Source organism: Balaenoptera acutorostrata, chromosome 12, assembly GCF_949987535.1.
Source record: "Balaenoptera acutorostrata chromosome 12, mBalAcu1.1, whole genome shotgun sequence".
Classification (NCBI taxonomy): domain Eukaryota; kingdom Metazoa; phylum Chordata; class Mammalia; order Artiodactyla; family Balaenopteridae; genus Balaenoptera; species Balaenoptera acutorostrata.
This window is the reverse complement of record NC_080075.1, coordinates 83073552-83094234: the sequence shown is the minus strand read 5'-3', so window position 1 is coordinate 83094234 and position 20683 is coordinate 83073552. Positions and strand designations below refer to the sequence as shown.

Genomic DNA, 20683 nt, shown 5'->3' with positions numbered 1-20683 from the left:
TTCTTTCTTCCTCATAAAACATTCATATTCAACCCATCCGGCTTCTCACATAGCATTCTGCTGTCATAAGCAACCCACCCTCAGCTCATAGTAAACCACCCCAAATTTAAAATCAGAATACTAAATGGAAACTGCTTATGAGAAGATGGAAAACTTTAAATAGCCAATGAACACAGATATTTCTGACAGACAGCCCTTCCAGAAACCAAAAAATGTGTGAGATTAACTAAGCAATGCTTTCCTTTTCATCTTGATTATAATGGTCTATGACCAAATACCTTAGAGGACATCAAATTGCTAACAAAAGCTAGTACAAGGAGTACTTTCAATTAGAATTTAGGATTAGAAGGGGCCTTCAATGCTCTGCTTGAATCCCAACCTAATGCTTTAACTCTCACTACAAAGTCAGTACCTCGAGTGACTACGCCATACTGCTTGCGTCCCCTCCAACGGAAAGGGAGTCACTATCCCTTGAAACAGTATATTTGATTTATGGTTAAATTAAGAGGTTATTTACATTTCAAAAGTAACCCGCACTTAACAAAACGATTTATCACCAGTAAATCTGAACAGCTATTTGATTTCTATAAAGAAGATAGATAGATAGATGATAGATAGATAGATAGGTCAGTCTTAAGCAAATATAAAAGTTATTAAGAATAATTATAAGATCTTCTTATGGGATCCTAAAAATTTTAATAAATATTTTGAAGGTCCTCAAGGGTAGAAGTTTTTTCTTCTTCTTCTATTGGTGTTACATTAAAGCATAATGGTTAAGAACACAGCTGGGAAACTAGAAAACCTATGTTTGAACCCAAGGTTCCACTCCTTACTGTGACCCCGGGCAATTGCCTAACCACTCTGTATCACGATTTTCTTTTCCTGTAATAGTAATATAATCAAAATATCTACATCATAGGATTGTTACAAGGATTAAATGAGTTAACACTTGTAAAGTGCCTGCCTATAGTAAGAATTCAATACCTTTCAATTATTAGTCTTTTTGGTATTGCCAGTTTCCACAATGTAGTAAAGAGTCAACAAACTTTGGAGTAAATCAATCAAGGTAAACACAATCTTAAAAACTTCCAAAAAATTTTTGGACTAAACTGCTAAAACATTTTTAAAGAATAAAATGATAACCACTTCTTCCGTTTAAAGAGAAATTACTTGCAAAGCCTAGTGTTAAAAAATTTGTAAGTAAAACCTAATTCTGTAGGGGAAAAAGTACAGAGATTTTTTAAGATGTTAAAGTTTCTACTTACATCAGGCTTGGAATGCTGAAATATCTTCAGGGGAAATTTTAAGTCTCCTTTAGCTAAAGTTACTAAATATTCCTTTAATAGCTCATTAGCCGCACCAGGAGACTGTTTCTCACAACGATGAAGAAAGGGGACCATCCATTGGTAGGCACTTGTCACATAATTGTCCTCAGAACACTGAAAATGTAATTCACCAAAACAAACACACGTTAAATTAAATACCTGATAATAACAGACAAGTTAAAGCTCAAGGATAATCAGACTCATGTGAAACAATGAAAGCCCAACACTTTCTAAAACATACTCCAATTCACGCCTCACAGGAGACTGAGAGGCAGCAGGAGAATCACCTTCTGCCTGGGGCCGGGAGAGCCAACAGCAGCCAAGAGCGCTGTGGCCCATCTCTTTAGCACCAGGACCACCCTGGGGGCCCCGACAGCCTAAGCCCAGCTCTGCAAGACAAGCACGCTGCGGCAGCTGCTCAGCCCTGAGGTCTTCCAGAGCAAAGAGAGATTCTATCCCCAGAGTGTGTGTCTGTGTATGTGTAAAAAGAGTCGGCGGGGGGGCGGGGAATAGGCCGACAGAGAGTGTGAAAGAGAAAAGGACAGAGAGAGATACGCACAAAGAAGCTCTAGAAAGGAGCCACTTGAGAAATCCCAGATTCTCTTCCACCCTTTTCCTCTTCTTCTGTTTGTTTTACCCCTTCACATCCACCTTCACGAAACTCCAAATGACACACATAATCTTACTCCTTATCCCTGAAATTATACAATCCCTTCTCTTCTTTATCCCAGGAGATACAACACCTGAATCTCTTAAGAGGCATCTTGCATGTAACACAACTCAATTTTCACTGGTGGATCATAGGGAAAAGAAATTAGTAAGAGAAAAGGAAGGTGGGGACAGAGGGAAAGAGAAAAGGGGGATTGATACGAGGAAAAAAGATGGTGAGAGGCACGAGAAAGAGAGGAAAAGTGGGCCAGTAGAAATCGGTTCCTAACTTTGGATACTGTACTTTCTCCCCCGAGTGACCCCCCCAAAAATCTAAGAATGGCCGGGCAAATTCTCCTACACATACAAACCCTGAAGCCAAGATGTTTTCTTCATACAACCACCCAGCCAATCATCTGAATATACAAGTAGTTGGGAATTTTAACAAAGTGAAGGATTAGAAACATGATTACGAGAATGACAGCTAATTTAAATATGCCTCGCTAGAAGGGGGGAAGAAAGTCATATACAGACAAGTATGAATGCAGGGCAAAGAAGGTACAAAACCAGCCAAAATGGTTTTGGATGCCTTCAGTAATTTATTCATAAAACTTGATTTATTTTTTTCAAGTCAAGAAACCTTCCTTTATTGACTAAGTTCTCTGGTTTGAAGGACACTACATCTTTGGCTTTGAGACACATATTAATCAAAGTACATATAGAATAGTTAAAAAGAAAGTTTTAAAATAAAACCTACACTACTCATCAGTAATCTTAGTTTTTCAATGTCTTTCATCTGCTGGAGTTCTTTCAAGGTTAGGGTTAAATCACACCCTGCTTCATAAACCAATGCTTCCAGAGTAACCAAATTATCACAGAGAACCAGCAAACCAGGAATATTCCGCTCCATTCCAAGTCGAATAAGTGACAATGCACAGTCAACCTAAAATGGAAAGGCAACAGTAAGTCTGTGAGTATTATATCTTTCTTTTCCATATATTCTAAAGTAAAAGCCTCTAGTATAGAATCTAGCAATAATCCTTATAATCATTTTATATAAAACTGCATTACTACATACTTTTTTATTCAGTACAAAAACATCAGACTTCTTTATGAAATATATCAGCACCAAACTGTCCCAAAAGAATCAAATAATCACCAAGAAATACTGAAAATAAAAATAAAAGACAACCATCTTCAATTCGTAGAGCATTACAGTTTACTGAGCAGTTTACATATATTTGTCTATTTAATTCTCAGAACATTAACAAGCAAGAAAGAAAAAACATAGCTAGGTAGTGATAATGTCAAATTAACCTATTTTCACTATACCACTCTGCCCCAAAAAGAATGCTTGGCTTCCATAGTCCTGTACAGTACCTCTCCTTCCACAAGTCCTCCCTATAGACGACATTCAATAAACTCTTGCTGAACGATTAACTCTGATTAATTCAACCTTCTCTGTCCCAATTCAACTATTTAGACCTCCCTTACAACAAAACAAAGAATAATCTTTCTGCAGATGCTCAATACACAGCAATTTCACTCCCATCACTTGATCAGGTTTATAAAATGGACATATTCTGATTGACAGCAAAATCATCTAACATGGCCTTAACCCCCAGTTCAGGAGAATGCAAGAGAGACCTCTCCTGTGGGAAAGCTGGAAAGAGTGGGGCAAATGGAAGTGATTTCTCAACCTTCCCCATGAAATACAAAGCAAAATCACTGCTGAGAATGATGAGGGAAGCGTTGGTGCGAGGAAAGGAGGAAAAGGGGAGAGGAAACAGTCACACAGCACAAAGAAAAAATGCCAAGCGATATCACAGATCCACCCAAAGCCCTTCCAGGACTCAGGGATTAACAGGTGAAGAGGTGAAAAAAGAAGAACTGCATGTTCAGTTGAAAAGAGTGGCGCAAATCAAAATAAGGGGGAAAACTACAGGTAGATAAGGCATGAGGCAAAAGGGAAGGGATCCGGCAATACCTTAACAAAAGGACAATTAATGTCGGAAAAGCCACATCTACCTGTATACCAAGTTCTTAAAAACTCAGAAAATCTCAGAAAGTATGAAGAAACTTGATATGTAAAACACAACTTTGTGCAATAGTTTGAACACATAGCACGTTAGCAATTTGTGACACAGTCAACCCATTTTGCGATCCAGATCTGTGTTTCTAATATCAACTTTGACGTTGTTGCTTTCCAAAATAATCACTGAAGTAAAAATGTTTGAAAATCTAATTACTGACACCTTAAAGTAGGTTCTGTTACAACTTACAGAATTATACCACATACCCCAAGCCCCCAATAGATAAATTTCACCACTATATGTACACATTTTCCTAAACCAACAAACAAGATTTCCAAAAGCCATTTATAGGCACTAAGGAAGAAGTAGTACTACATCAGTTTAACCTGTAAAAATGAAAAAGATAAAACTATGTCAGATACCACTTTGATTATCACATAAGCCACATGAAACATCAATATATAAAATGAAGCTAAAGAACAATACCCCTATTGTGTTTTTAAATAAATCAAAGAGATGAAAGCGTATACAGCCAACTAAATAAAGCACCCCCAAATCACTTTCCTTTCTTTATAATTATTCATTTTTTTTAACTTTTTATTTTATATTGGGGTACAGCCTATTAACAATTTTGTGATAGTTTCAGGTACACAGCAAATCTTTATAATTATTCTTGATTACTAAAACAGAAATCAAGATGTCTAGGAATTATAATTAGACTTAAAAAATTATATTTCAGAAAGTGCTAACTTTGTTTTTATTTTTAACAGACTTTCTTTTTTAGAGCAGTTTTAGGTTGACAGCAAAAATGAGCAGAAAGTACAGAGATTCCCCACATCCCCCCAGTCCCCACACATGCACAGCCTCTCCCATTACCAACATCCCCCAGCAGGGTAGCACCTTTGTTACAATCAATGAACCTATACTGACACACCATGATCACTCAGTGTTCACAGTTTACATTAGGGTTCACTCCTGGTGTTTACTTTCTGTGTGTTTAGACCAAAGTAGACTGACAGGTATCCATCATTATGGTATCATACCGAGTATTTTCACTGCCTTAAAAATTCTCTGTGTTCCATCTATTCATCCCTCTACCACCAACCCCTGGCAATCACTGATCTTTTTACTGTTTCCATCATTTTTCCTTTTCCAGAATGTCACATAATGGGAATCAAACAGTATATAGCCTTTTCAGACTGGTTTCGTTAACTTAGTAATACGCATTTAAGGTTCCTCCGCACCTTTTCATGGTTTGATTGCTCATTTCTTTTTTAGAGTTGAGTAATATTCTATTGTGTGTATGTACCACTGTTTATTTATCCATTTGCCCACTGAAAGACAACTTGATTCATCAACTGTAACTAACATACCACTCAAATGCAAGATGTTAATAATAGGGATAACTAGTGGGTAGGGCAGAAAGTGAGGGGACTACATGGGAACTCTGTACTTTCTACTCAATTTTTCTATAAACCTAAAGCTCCTCTAAAAAATAAAGTATTAATAAAAGAAAGAAAGAAAAAAGATAAGTGTAAAAAATGATAACTTATTTTGCATTCCAGTATAGGCCTTTTTCTTTTTGTTAGTGCTAGTTTTTAAAAACCTGAATAAATATTTTGTAACTCAAATTTCAGTCATTAAACACTAAAACTGGTATTGGCAGAAAACCAGACACATAGATCAATAAAACAGAGTTAAGAGTCTAAAAATAAATCCACATATATATGGACAACTAATTTCTGGCAAAGGAGCAAAGAAGACACAATGGAGAGAAGACAGTCTCTCCAATAAATGGTGTTGAAAAACTGGACAGCCACATGCAAAAGAATGAAACTAGACCACTATTTCACATTATACACAAAAATCAATTCAAAACAGATTAAAGACTTGAATGTAAGACCTGAAACCCTAAGACTCCTAGAAGAAAACATAGGCAGTACACTCTTTGACATTATTCTAGCAATATCTTTCTGGATCTGTCTCCTCAGGCAAGGGAAACAAAAGCAAAAATAAACAAGTGGGACTATATCAAACTAAAAAGCCTCTGTGCAACAAAGGGAACCATCGACAAAATGAAAATACAACCTACCAAATGGAACAGGATATTTGAAAATCATGTATCTGATAAAGGGTTAATATCCAAAATATATAAAGAACTCACACAGATCAACAACACAAAAAACAAATACCCAATTAAAATATAGGCAGAGAAACACAAAACACCCCGAATAGCCAAAGCAATCTTGAGAAAGAAAAACGGAGCTGGAAGAAGCAGGCTCCCAGACTTCAGACTATACTACAAAGCTACAGTAATCAAGACAGTATGGTACTGGCAAAAAAACAGAATTATAGATCAATGGAACAGAATAGAAAATCCAGAGATAAACCCACGCACATATGGTCACCTTATTTTTGATGAAGGAGGCAAGAATATACAATGGAGAAAAGACAGCCTCTTCAATAAGTGGCGTTGGGAAAACTGGACAACTACATGTGAAAGAACGAAATTAGAACACTCCCCAACAACATACACAAAAATAAACTCAAAATGGATTAAAAACCTAAATGTAAGGCCAGACACTACAAAATTCTTAGAGGAAAACATAGGCAGAACGCTCTATGACATAAATCACAGCAAGATCCTTTTTGACCCACCTCCTAGAGAAATGGAAATAAAAACAAAAATAAACAAATGGGACCTAATGAAACTTAAAAGCTTTTGCACAGCAAAGGAAACCATAAACAAGACGAAAAGACAACCCTCAGAATGGGAGAAAATATTTGCAAATGAAGCAACTGACAAAGGATTAATCTCCAAAATTTACAAGCAGCTCATGCAGCTCCATATCAAAAAACCAAACAACCCAATCCAAAATTGGGCAGAAGACCTAAATAGTTCTCCAAAGAAGATATACAGATTGCCAACAAACACAGGAAAGAATGCTCAACATCATTAATCATTAGAGAAACACAAATCAAAACTACAATGAGATATCATCACACACCGGTCAGAATGGCCATCATCAAAAAATCTAGAAACAATAAATGCTGGAGAGGGTGTGGAGAAAAGGGAACACTCTTGCACTGTTGGTGGGAATGTAAATTGATACAGCCACTATGGAGAACAGTATGGAGGTTCCTTAAAACACTAAAAACAGAACTACCATATGACCCAGCAATCCCACTACTGGGCATATACCCTGAGAAAACCATAATTCAAAAAGAGTCATGTACCAAAATGTTCATTGCAGCTCTATTTACAATAGCCAGGACATGGAAGCAACCTAAGTGTCCATCGACAGTTGAATGGATAAAGAAGATGTGGCACATATATGCAATGGAATATTACTCAGCCATAAAAAGAAATGAAATTGAGTTATCTGTAGTGAGGTGAATAGACCTAGAGTCTGCCATACAGAGTGAAGTAAGTCAGAAAGAGAAAAAGAAATACTGTACGCTAACACATATATATGGAATCTAAGAAGAAAAAAAAAAAAAAGGTCATGAAGAACCTAGGGGCAAGACGGGAATAAAGACACAGACCTACTAGAGAATGGACTTGAGGATATGGGGAGGGGGAAGAGTAAGCTGGGACAAAGTGAGAGAGTGGCATGGACATATATACACTACCAAATGTAAAATAGATAGCTAGTGGGAAGCAACCGCATAGCACAGGGAGATAAGCTCTGTGCTTTGTGACCTAGAGGGGTGGGATAGGGAGGGTGGGAGGGTGGGAGACACAAGAGGGAAGAGATATGGGAACATATGTTTTTGTATAACTGATTCACTTTGTTATAAAGCAGAAACTAACACACCATTGTAAAGCAATTATACTCCAATAAAGATGTTAAAAACAAAAGAAAAGAAAAAGAAACTAGAAATCGTATATACGGCTTCAGAGTTGTTGTCAGTGAGGAATTTCAGAAATGCATTTCGCTTTTTTCATATGTCCTATGGTCATAAAACAATTCATAGGGGCTTATGGGCTCCCATTTGCTGATTCCAATGCTTAATGTATTGCGTGAGGCAACATAGCTATTCTAGATTTTTTCAGAGCAGGGGATGCAAAGTTTTCTAAAGAGCCAGACAGTGAATATTTTAGACTTATGAGCCCTGCCACAGTTGTTCAACTCTGCCACTGTAACAGAAAATCAACACAGGCCATACTTAAATGAATGGGTGTGGCTGTGTTCCAGTAAAACTTTATTAACAAAAGGAAGCACTGACAAACCTTGCTTTTGATTATGATTGAGGTGTTTTTTTTCCTTTGTGCTACGCTGACTACCCAGGTTCCATTGAGTAAAGTGATTTCTGAACTGCTCCCACTTACTTTTCCTTCTAAAGAGTCAGGTAAGGACAGGAGGATCTCAAATATTATTGTGCAATAGGTTATCTTTTTATCACTTACTGTCACGCTTGCGTAACCTGAAGCTAGTGTGATAAAGGTACTCCTATATTCTAAGCATGTATCTCTGTCTTCAAAGCTCATGTTCTTTCCTTCGGGCATGTGAAAAGTTTTTGGAGGCTTCTACAACCCGTCTTTTTGTTCTTGGAGCTTCTGCAACTGCAGATAACCTATCTGATGGTCCCTTGCTACATTCTGGCCTTAGGCCAACTCATTTCTATGAAGAAGTTAATATGTGATATCATTTGCTGATACACATGTGAGTATGTCCTCTTATTAAAAGGAGACTCCCAAGACTGAAATGTCTTGAACAGACAGAGAAGTACATTTCTAATTGTATACTGAATATACCATGTTAAAAATTAGACAAGAGATTTTAGGAAAAGGCTACCTATCTAATCACACTTTGTAGGTCTTCTGTATCTACTCACAAGGCAAAGTTTGAAAATATCGTTCTTCTCTTTTCTCTCTGTCATATTTGAGTTCCTGGAACTGGCAAAATGTAACCATGAGTGCCCGAGGCAGCTTCCTCCCAATGTGCCCTATGTGTTCTGCCACTGTCTCCACTGTCTTTGGAAATTGGAGGTGACTCAGCACTGAAGAATCTTACTGACTCTCTGCATGACTTCGGTATAAGAAAAAGTGCACATTCCTCTGTCTACCCCTAGTTGAGCTTACGAACAGGGACTCTGGATCCAGTCTACTTGGGTTCAAATCCTAGCACCCTTACATGCTAGGTCTGTGACCTTGAATGACTTTTTCTTTTTTTAACACTTTCGTGCCTCAGTATGAGTATATATGATGGGAATAGGAAAGCACTAATCTCCTAGGGTGACAAGGATTAAAGGAAATCACATATGTAAAGTACCTATAACAGTGCATCCTGTCGGATGTGAGCACCGCATGGAATATTAGTTGCTATCATAATCATTATCATCAACACCTATTTTCAATACTTCTCCATAAATGCTTTTGCCTGTTATTTGTCAGATTATCTGTCCTTTCCTTAGTCTCTACCAACATTTCTCTTTGTACCTTTATTATAGAACTTAAAAAGTTATGTTTAATATAATAGTATATGACTTGAATGCTTGCCACTCCCATAAAATTCAATGTCTTAGGGCAGAAGTCATAATGCTCTCTTCCTCATCTCTTTTATCACAGGGCCTTAGAATGATGTTTTCTCATATACTGTACATCAGCTAAGTGTGAAATAAATAAGAATGCAGGAACCCTCTTGCACTGTTGGTGGGAATGTAAATTGATACAGCCACTATGGAAAACAGTATGGAGGTTCCTTAAAAAGCTAAAAATAGAATTACCACATGACCCAGCAATCTCACTACTGGGCATATACCCTGAGAAAACCATAATTCAAAAAGACACATGCACCCCAATGTTCACTGCAGTAATATTTACAATAGCCAGGTCATGGAAGCAACCTAAATGCCCATCGACAGATGAATGGATAAAGATGTGGTACATATATAAAATGGAATATTACTCAGCCATAAAAAGGAATGAAATCGGGTCATTTGTAGAGACGTGGATGGATCTAGAGACTATCATATAGAATGAAGTAAGTCAGAAAGAGAAAAACAAATATCATATATTAACGCATATATGTGGAACCTAGAAAAATGGTACAGATGAACCGGTCTGCAGGGCAGAAATAGAGACACAGATGTAGAGAACAAATGTATGGACACCAAGGGGGGGAAAGTGGCAGGGGAGGTGGGGGTGGGATGAATTGGGAGATTGGGATTGACATGTATACACTAATATGTATAAAATAGATAAGTAATAAGAACCTGCTGTATAAAAAATAAATAAAATAAAATTCAAAAAATAAAAAATATAGGCAGAGGAGCTGAACAGACATTTTTCCAAAGAAGACATACAAAGGGCCAACAGGCATATGAAAAGATGTCCAAAATCACTAATAATTAGGAAAATGCAAATCAAAACCACAATGAGATATCACCTCATGCTCATTACAATGGCTACTATCAAAAAGGCAAGAAATAACAAGTGTTATATCTAGAAGTTCAGCTAAAAACCACAAAGTGCTCAGACAAAACTGATCCAAACAGAATCCCTTCTCTTGTTAGCCAGAGACAATAGTAAACTACGTGTTTGTAAACTCCTGTAAATCAAATGATGCCATCCATCTTAAAAGATGTCTGCTACACAGTATACAACCTACATTTGCCTGTACAAACTACCAAAAATGCACCTTTTTGACTCACTTAAGAGCTTTCTTCATCAATTATTTACAGGTGAGTTTCTCCTGAATCAGCAAAGTAATAATGCCTTTGCTTAACGTGACTGATATGAACGGGTCATTTCCAGATGCGTGATACTGGTCTAAGACTACAGTTCTCAATGGGAGCAGAACTGTCCACCAGGAGGCGCTCCGAAAATCTGAGGAAGCATTTCTGTCTTTCCCAAGTATGAGTGGAACTTACTAACATTCAAGGGTGGAAGCCAGGGATGACAGACGTTCCACCGTGTGCAGGGCAGTCCCACACAACCACCTTGTGCTAATCCCTGCCTACCTTCCAACACCCTGAAAAAGATATTTACCACGAGCTGTTCACATCCCAGACAGCAATCTGTGGTGTTTAATCCAATACACCTCAATCTGTCTGCAATGTCAGCTATCTTGTTCAAAGTGATTTCTCACTGACTCCAGTCACTTTTTTAGTGTACTCATGACCACGCGTTTAAATATTTTATTTATCCCATATATCACAGTTAAGTCATTATATTAATTTTTGGAAATTATTTCTGTAAATAAGGCATGTCCATGATTTTCACATCAGGATAATAAGGAAGTATTACAAAATATTTGCTACAGAAAAAATACAATGGGTCTGAGAACTGAGATCCACTTTTTTGGATTAATTTATCTTGCTTTCAGTCATTAAGATTTGTGTAATTGTCCATTTTTATATGGACTCTATAAGAAAAACTATGCAGAGACCTGTATGTTGTCTGGCTCTGCTACTGTGTGTCCCTGAGCAAGCTGTTCACTTTCTTTCCTGTGGACCCTAGTTTGTCTATCTATAACGCAGAGAATTAGACTGGATCCCCTCCAGAGATTCTTTTCATTCTGGTATCTTAGAATTCTAAACATTTTCAAATGTCCTTAGCCATCTTCAAAAACCTGAAAAGTCAATTATAAATATTCTTGGCCATCCTCTAAAAAGTTTGATCTATAATATTCCCATCAGCTCCAGCAAATAATTCGTCAATTCTATGAATACTAAAAATAGGAATTAGATTAAGCAGAAATTCAAGAAGGCTATCAAATGGAGACGCAGGGCTGTGCCAGATACACGAAGCAGAAATTTAAACAAGGGGGTTTATTCCTTCCTGCAATACAGCTGTTCATCAGACCTTCTGAAATCACCCTTCCTGACAAATGAAAAACTGATGGTAGGACAGGAAGCCCAAAGCCAAAACTGCAAGTAGAATGAAAAAGACACCCACTGGCCAGACCCTGAATGAGATTTCAGGTGAGATAGGGCGTGTTCAGGGTGGTATAGCCATAGAGCTGAATGAGATTTCAAAGGCCATTCTGCCGTTCTTTGCTCCGAATTGCCAACTTCTGTTCTCTAGGATGAAGACAACTTTTGCTTACATTTGCAGAGAACTCAATTGGGAGAATTTTTAATGTTCTCTCCTGTACATTTTATTTGTTATCACTGACTCCAGTGTAAGAACTCACCCCCTGAAAAAACCAAGGTACAGAAAAGGTAGGTAGCAGGTCCAGAGTCACCAGGTCTATTAGCAGAAGAGTCCAGATTCCTATTTAGATCTCCTAAGCTACAGTACAACCCTCATCTCTCTCTTCTAAACCCGCCTCTGATGAAACTGTTACACATCTCAGTAAAGGCACATGGGAACTGAGGGAAATCAGGCTTGGACTTCAGGAAAGCCTTAGAAACAGACCCTCAAACAGGGTTCCTGGAAAGCAAAATAACAATCCACTGCATTCATGCAATATAACAGGGGAATAATCAAGCATTTCTATGTTGATACAATCTTTCGACTTAAAATGGTATTAAGCCTATTAAGCATGTATATAAAATCTGGATCAGTATGTACATATTTTGCAGCTTACATTTTAAAGAAAGGTTTTGAACAGCTTTTGTTATATGTATTTGCTCTTTAGGAATCCAAAACAAACAAACAAACAAAAACCACAAAAGCTTCTGAAGCAAAGAATAAATGAATGAAAGTAATAAAAAATTTTCATTTCGTCCCTTGCAAACTATTAATATATACAGAATCCCTGGCACTGCTGTCAACAGCCAAAACATGCACTGAATGCGAAGGATCTGACACAGCACTGCCGGCCTCACCTGCAGAGCATAATGCTCTATTTCCTCCGCTCTGCTCTGATACCAGTCCATAACCTTCTCTACTGCAAGCTGGGATGTCCTGAACCTCAGCAACTCAGGCTGTGCAGCGTACAAGAACTCACTTTCATCTGGGAGACTCGGCTCAATCACCATTCTGCAAAGCACAAAAAGAACAATTAATAACTGATTGAAACGCTAGGGGAAATTATAATTTTGTGAAAGACAGAGAGGGAGACAGAGACAGACATGTGGAGAGAGCCGTTACTGAGACTGGCAGTATGTACGTACGTATGCATGGGTGGGTGTGTTTGTGTGTGTTTTCCTATAAGTATCTGCGTACTTACAAGATAAATGGGAAATTTGGGGGATGCTTAATTTAGTTTCCTATTAGTTTTCCCAATTTAAAAAAATCAGAATAGACAATAAATCAAAAAAACTATGCCACAAATCAATCAAATAAGTATTAAATAAAATCAGAATCACCCACGGTAGCTTTAAAATGCACATGGCTGGGTAACTGCCACAGGTCTACTAAGTCACAATGACCTGTGATGCCAGCCAGGCCTAGTCTAGTAAAAACACCCCCAGGTGATTCTGATCCAAATATAAATTAAGAAGTCTTGTTTTCCACATTCATAAAAATAAGAGGAAATATGCCTTATTTTTGTTGATAATATAACTTCAGTAGGTATCAGCAACATAGTAATGCACTGAAATATGCAAAATAAGGAACTACTCTATACTATGTGCCATCAAGAGTGAAAAAGAAACGACATCAAGAGGAAGACACCCAGGGAAAACATCACAGGGATCACAAATTATGAGGAGCTTTTACGAGGACGATCCTGGCCAATTGCCTTCAATGGTTAAGAACTAAAAAAAAAAAAATTAACTTAAAGTAAGATATTTCAGATAGAAATAGGGGAAAAGGCCGTGTTCCATTAGGGATATTCATTCATCTAAAGTAAGTCAGTAAATGACAAGTGGTATTATTATTACTATTGTAAGGCAATGGGCTTCAGAGTCAGAACTGAGGTGCAATTCCATCACTGAAAGCTGTGAAACCTTGCATAAATTAGTTAAAACTCGTCTAAGATTCATTTTACTCATATCAAAAATGGGAATAATACCATGCAAGAATATTCAAAATAATATAGATAAAGTACGCAGAGAACGCTGTCTGGCCCGGAGCAGGTGCTTAATTTTTACTTACAGGTATTATTTTCATTGGAATTACTAGCACTTATAATATATGACCAGATCCAAAGCTGACCAATATTTGGGTGTTTAATCAACATGACTTAGACAACCTACTGTGCTTACGATTGGTAGTCCTTTATTTAACTAGACTCACAACCGTCATTAACATTCTGACCAGTGACTCTTCCCCATCACTGCCACATAAAAGTCACATCCCTTCCCCTGAAATCTTCGCATTTCAGGGGAAAAACACCCATAAGCAACTTTGAGTTCCTTTGATACTTTTTTCAGTCCTTATCTATTTCCCTCTCAGCACTGCCTCACAGAATTTAACCATTTTCTCCTTCTAGAAACATGCTTGTCTTTCGTTCCAGCGTGTCATACTGTCGTACCATACCGTCAAGCTATGCACGCCCCATCTTTCTGGCTGCTCCTTTCCAGTCATCTTGGCTAGAATATCCTCCTCCAGCTGACCATTAAATAACAGCTCTTCCAAATTCCCCAGCTCTCCTGTCTTCTCACTCTACTCTCTCTAGGTCTCCCCTTCAACGCTACAATATAAATGGACCACCATATTTTTACGCCTAACCCAGACTTCACTTGAAAGCTCCAAAATCGTCCTTCTATATGCTCTTAGATGTTTCTCAGGCATTTCAAGTGCAACAAGATCAAAACTGAATTCACGATATCTCGAGGTAATACAGTTGTCTTTTATAAAACAGAAACATGATTATATCATCCCCATGCCTCCTTTTATAGCTTGTCATCTGCCTTAAAATATTCTAGCCTCACCTTGATTCCAATGTCACTTTTGTCCTGTACACTTCGACAATCCAGGTCTTATTTTCAGTCCTTAAAGGGGACCTCGCCTTGCGCCTTTCAAACGGTCTTCCCTCTGCTTGGAACACTCCTTCCCCTCATTCGCCAGACTCACCCTCTGCTAAGCTAAATCCTATTCATCCTTCAAGTCTCAGGTTTCATACCACTTCCCAGGGAAAACCCTCCTTGACCTCCACCAAGTTTAGGTCTCCCTACTATGTGCTCCCAGTGGCCCCTGCACTTCTCTTTCAAAACACGCATCACATTAGTAATTTAGAGCAGCAGCACCTTTCCTGCTAGATTATATACTTCATGAGTACACAGACTGCATGTTTTTCTTCCTTCAGTGTTCTTGAATCTAGCAGAGGACAGAATTAATTACAGTAGACCTTTGAACAACATGGGTTTGAACAGTGTGGCTTCACTCACATACAGGTTTTTTTAATAGTAAATACCGTAGTACTACGCCATCTGTGGGTGGCTGAATCCACGGATGGGGAACCACGGCTACGGAGGGAGGGCCGATTATAAATTATAGGCAAACGTTTGCGTTCACAGAGGGTCGGCACCCCTAACCCCTGCGTTGTTCAAGGGTCAACTGTAAATGAAAAAGCCACGAGATATCCTATAACCACCCTTACAGACACAGAGAACAGACTGGTGGTTGCCAGACATAGGGGTACAGGGTGGGAGTAATCGTTGGGGGAGGTGGGGGAGGCAATACAATGGATTAAAAAAAGAAATGTCCTCGGAAAGTTTGTATCATCTTCAAAAGCATCTTTTCTTCTGTCAAACTTTTCCTAGCTTTTCATTTTTATAGTTTTAGGAGTTCCAGCACAGCAAGTTTTGCTTACAACTTAGCTTGCTGTGCTTGGTCTGAGAAGAAATGCCCTTAATCCTTTCATCTCCTTGTTAGAATCATAAAAAGGCACAGGCTAAGGAGAACTGGGAAGCAGCAGGTGAATGGAACAGGGCTGCTCTGTCAAAAGCACCATCTTAAACTGAGAGAACTGTGGGCAACAGGATCACACACCTTCCCTCCACCGTATCCACTGGCATCAACCTCCCACCTTTTCCAACTTATATCCATCTTCTATCTCTCATTACAACTGGCAACTGTGGACTTCTAGTTAAATAGGGCTGATACATACCATGCATTTAGCTCCACTTTTTCCTGAAACTCTACAGAAATGACAGTAGAAGATTTTTAAAGGGGAGAGGGGGTCACATAAACACTCAAGGAGGAACGGAGTATATGGAGTAAAAAGAAACTAAACCATTATCTTCCACTGAAGCAAGTCCACAGATAACGGCCAGAACTAAAAAATTCAAGGGGTAGCTATACAATTATGTTACTCAGAGATTGGAGTAAATATCAGAACAATCCTTTAAACGAAGTGAAAGAAGTTACTCCTGGAGAGCAGGATATAAGGAAGGGGAACAAAGGAGTATGGGTTTTGGTTGTTGCTTTTTTTTTTTTTAAACAAGATTTGCAGAAAATTTTAAATCTTTAATCTATTTGCAACTATATACAACTTTAATAAAAAATTTCAAAAAATATTTTTTTAAAAGCAAATAATAGCAAAAACACAGCAGGACATTCAATTGCTATTACAATAAAAGCCATCAGAGAGAAAAAGGTACCTAAGAGTTACATATTCCATTAACTCAGATATCAAAAGTGAAAGATACAAAATGAAGGGAAACTGCCAACATTAGTGCCAACATGAAGAAAGCTTCCAAATTTCACTTGCAGGAAAGCTCCCAATCTCATTCTATGAGGCCACCATTATCCTGATACAAAAACCAGACAAAGATACCACTAAAAAAGAAAATTACAGGCCAATAACACTGATGAACATAGATGCAAAAATCCTCAACAAAATACTAGCAATTCAAATCCAACAATACATTAACAGGATCATACACCACGATCAAGTGGGATTTATCCCAGGGATGCAAGGATTTTTCAGTATCTGTAAATCAATCAGCCTAATACACCACATCAACAAATTGAAAAATAAAAACCATGTGATCATCTCAATAGATGCAGAAAAGATTTTTGACAAAATTCAACACCCATTTATAATAAAAACTCTCCAGAAAGTGGGCACAGAGGGAACCTACCTCAACATAATAAAGGCCATATACGACAAACCTACAGCTAGCATCATACTCAATGGTGAAAAGCTGAAAGCATTTCCTGTAAGATCAGGAACAAGACAAGGATGCCCACTCTCACGACTTTTATTCAACATAGTTTTGGAAGTCCTAACTATGGCAATGAGAGGAAAAAAGAAATAAAAGGAATCCAAGTTGGAAAAGAAGAAGTTAAACTGTCACTGTTTGCAGATGACATGATACCATACATAGAAAATCCCTAACTCTGCCAGAAAACTACTAGAGCTCATCAATGAATTTGGTAAAGCTGCAGGCTACAAAATTAACGCACAGAAGTCTCTTGCATTCCTATACACTAACAATGAAAAATCAGAAAGAGAAATTAAGGAAACACTCCCATTTACCACTGCAACAAAAAGAATAAAATACCCAGGAATAAACCTACCTAAGGAGACAAAAGACCTGTACTCCAAAAACTATAAGACGCTAATGAAAGAAATCGAAGAAGACACAAACAGATGGAAAGATATACCATGTTCTTGGAATGGAAGAATAAATATTGTCAAAATGACTATACTACCCAAGGCAATCTACAGATTCACTGCAATTCTTATCAAAATACCAATGGCATTTTTCACAGAACTAGAACAAAAAAATCTTAAAATTTGTATGGAGACACAAAATACTCCAAATAGCCAAAGCAATCTTGAGAAAGAAAAATGGAGCTGGAGGAATCAGGCTCCCTGACTTCAGACTATACTACAAAGCTACAGTCACCAAATAGTACGGTACTGGTACAAAAATAGAACTATAGATCAATGGAACAGGGTAGAAAGCCCAGAAATAAACCCAGGCACCTGTGGTCAATTAATCTACGACAGAGGAGGCAAGACTATACAATGGTGGAAAGACAGTCTCTTCAACAAATGGTGCTGGGAAAACTGGACAGCTACATGTAAAAAAACGAAATTAGGGGCTTCCCTCGTGGCGCAGTGGTTGAGAATCTGCCTGCTAATGCAGGCGACACAGGTTCGAGCCCTGGTCTGGGAGGATCCCACATGCCGCGGAGCAACTGGGCCCGTGAGCCACAGCTACTGAGCCTGCGCGTCTGGAGCCTGTGCTCCACAACAGGAGAGGCCGCGATAGTGAAGGGGCCCGCGCACCGCGATGATGAGTGGCCCCCGCTTGCTGCAACTGGAGAAAGCCCTCGCACAGAAACTAAGACCCGACACAGCCAAAAATAAAAATAAAAATAAATAAATAAATAAGACCCGGTGCAACCAAATTAATAAATAAAAATATTTTTTAAAAAAAGTAAATATAAAAAACGAAATTAGATCATTCTTTAACACCATGCACAAAAATAAGCTCAAAAGTGGATTAAGGACCTAAATGTGAGACCAGACACTATAAAACTCCCAGAGGAAAACATAGGCAGAACACTCTCTGACATAAATCGCAGCAATATCTTTTCTGATCTGTCTCCCAGAGTAATGGAAATAAAAACAAAAATAAACAAATGGGACCTAATTAAACTCAAAAGCTTTTGCACAGCAAAGGAAACCATAAACAAAATGAAAAGACAACCCACAGATTGGGAGAAAATATTTGCAAATGATGTGACCAAGAACACATTAGTCTCCAAAATCTACAAAAAGCTCATGCGGCTTAATCTCATCAAAACAAACTACCCAATCAAAAAATGGGCAGAAGGTCTAAATAGACATTTTTCCAAGGAAGATATAGAGATGGCCAAGAGGCACATGAAAAGATGTTCAACATCGCTAACGAGTATAGAAATGCAAATCAAAACTACAATGATATATCACCTCACACCAGTCAAAATGGCTATCATCAAAAAATCCACAAACAGTAAATGCTGAGGAGGTTGTGGAGAGAAGGGAACTCTCCTACACCGTTGGTGAGAATGTAAATTGGTACAGCCACTATGGAGAACAGTATGGAGGTTCCTTAAAACACTAAAAATAGAGCTACCATATGACCCTGCAATCCCATTCCTGGGCACATATCTGGAGAAAAACATGGTCCAAAAGGATGCATGCACCCCAGTGTTCATTGCAGCACTGTTTACAGTAGCCAAGACCTGGAAGTAACCTGAATGTCCATTGACAGAGGAATGGATAAAGAAGATGTGGTACATATATACAATGGAATATTACTCAGCCATAAAAAAAGAATGAAATGATGTCATTTGCAGCAACATGGATGGACCTAGAGATTGTCATACTGAGTGAAGTAAGTCAGACAGAGAAAGAGAAATAACGTATGATTATATGTGGAATCTAAAAAGAAATGATACAAATGAACATATTTACATAACAGACTCACAGACTTAGAGAATGAACTTATGGTTACAGTGGGGAGGAAGGGTGGGATTGACATGTACACACTGCTATATTTAAAAAGGATAACCAACAAGAACCTACTGTATAGCACAGGGAACTCTGCTCATTGTTATGTGGCAGCCTGGCTGGGAGGGGAGTCTGGAGGAGAATGGATACATGTATATGCATGGCTGAGTTGCTTTGCTGTGCACCTGAAACTGTCACAACATTGTTAATTGGCTATACTCCAATATAAAATAAAAAGTTAAAAAAATTTTTCACTTGCAATGATCATACTACTGGTTAGGGTCTTTATTTAACATTTATCAGACAGATAGTTCATACATACAGTTTTTAAAAAATCCAAAGGCATAAGATGATTCATATCAAATGTAAAATGAGCAGGGAGTATTCACCTGACTTTGAGGAGTGCGGGATAGAGGGATTCCAATGCTCCTCATCAGGAATTTCAGCCCCACACCTCATCTCCCACCCCCTTCTGTGGGACCTGATGCCTCCATGTTCTGAGGCTTTCCATGGTTAAGTCTTATAAAAGTGAAAATTAAAACTGAATCAAGAACAAAATAGCACACATATCAAAAACAACTACGAAAAATATACCTGTATATGTCAAAGAGTAAAAAGGAATACCCCAAAATGAAAAGAGTTGTTATACAAGGACCACTTGTAGAATAATTCCTCTGGAGCATTTAACATTTTTCCATTAAAAGAACTTTTAGGGCTTCCCTGGTGGCTCAGTGGTTGAGAATCTGCCTGCCAATGCAGGGGACACGGGTTCGAGCCCTGGTCTGGGAAGATCCCACATGCCGTGGAGCAACTGGGCCCGTGAGCCACAACTACTGAGCCTGTGCGTCTGGAGCCTGTGCTCCGCAACAAGAGAGGCCGCGACAGTGAGAGGCCCGCACACCGCGATGAAGAGTGGCCCCCACTCGCCACAACTAAAGAAAGCCCTCGCACAGAAATGAAGACCCAACACAGCCAAAAATAAATAAATAAATTAATTAATTAAAAAAAAAAAAAAGAACTTTTAACATACCTTGAGTAAAGTCAAGTTTTTAAAAAAACTTCACTCAAACTCTCAAGCAGGGCCACCATCAAATAAATGACCATCCACCAACACCACCTGCACAGGGCCTTCTATTCAGCCATACCAGAAAGAAATGAAGAGCTTTCACGCTGGCTCTTTCTTACCTGCACTCCAACTCCTCACACCAATCTTTATCTCGGTGTTTATGTTCATGCCAAGGAATGATCATCAAGGAGTCACCGTCATAACTTAAAATTAAAAAAAAAAAAAAGCATAAGTATTTAAAATACACATTACCTCGATGAGTGGCAACACAAGGAACATGATGCAAAAGTATCCCTATAACCTTAAACCTACAAGATTCCT

At 38.3% G+C, this 20683-nt stretch overlaps 1 protein-coding gene across 1 annotated transcript in view; it reads right to left on the bottom strand.

The window, feature by feature from the left end:
* The window catches only part of NBAS (NBAS subunit of NRZ tethering complex), a 345265-nt gene that overhangs the window by 195667 nt on the left and 128915 nt on the right, over positions 1-20683 (bottom strand). The window contains exons 22-25 of the mRNA XM_007183498.2: positions 20482-20565; positions 12785-12938; positions 2731-2916; positions 1266-1439 (exon numbers count right to left, since the gene is read on the bottom strand). Of these exons, the coding sequence (XP_007183560.2) occupies positions 1266-1439; positions 2731-2916; positions 12785-12938; positions 20482-20565 (598 nt within the window). The remainder of the gene's footprint in view (positions 1-1265; positions 1440-2730; positions 2917-12784; positions 12939-20481; positions 20566-20683) is intronic.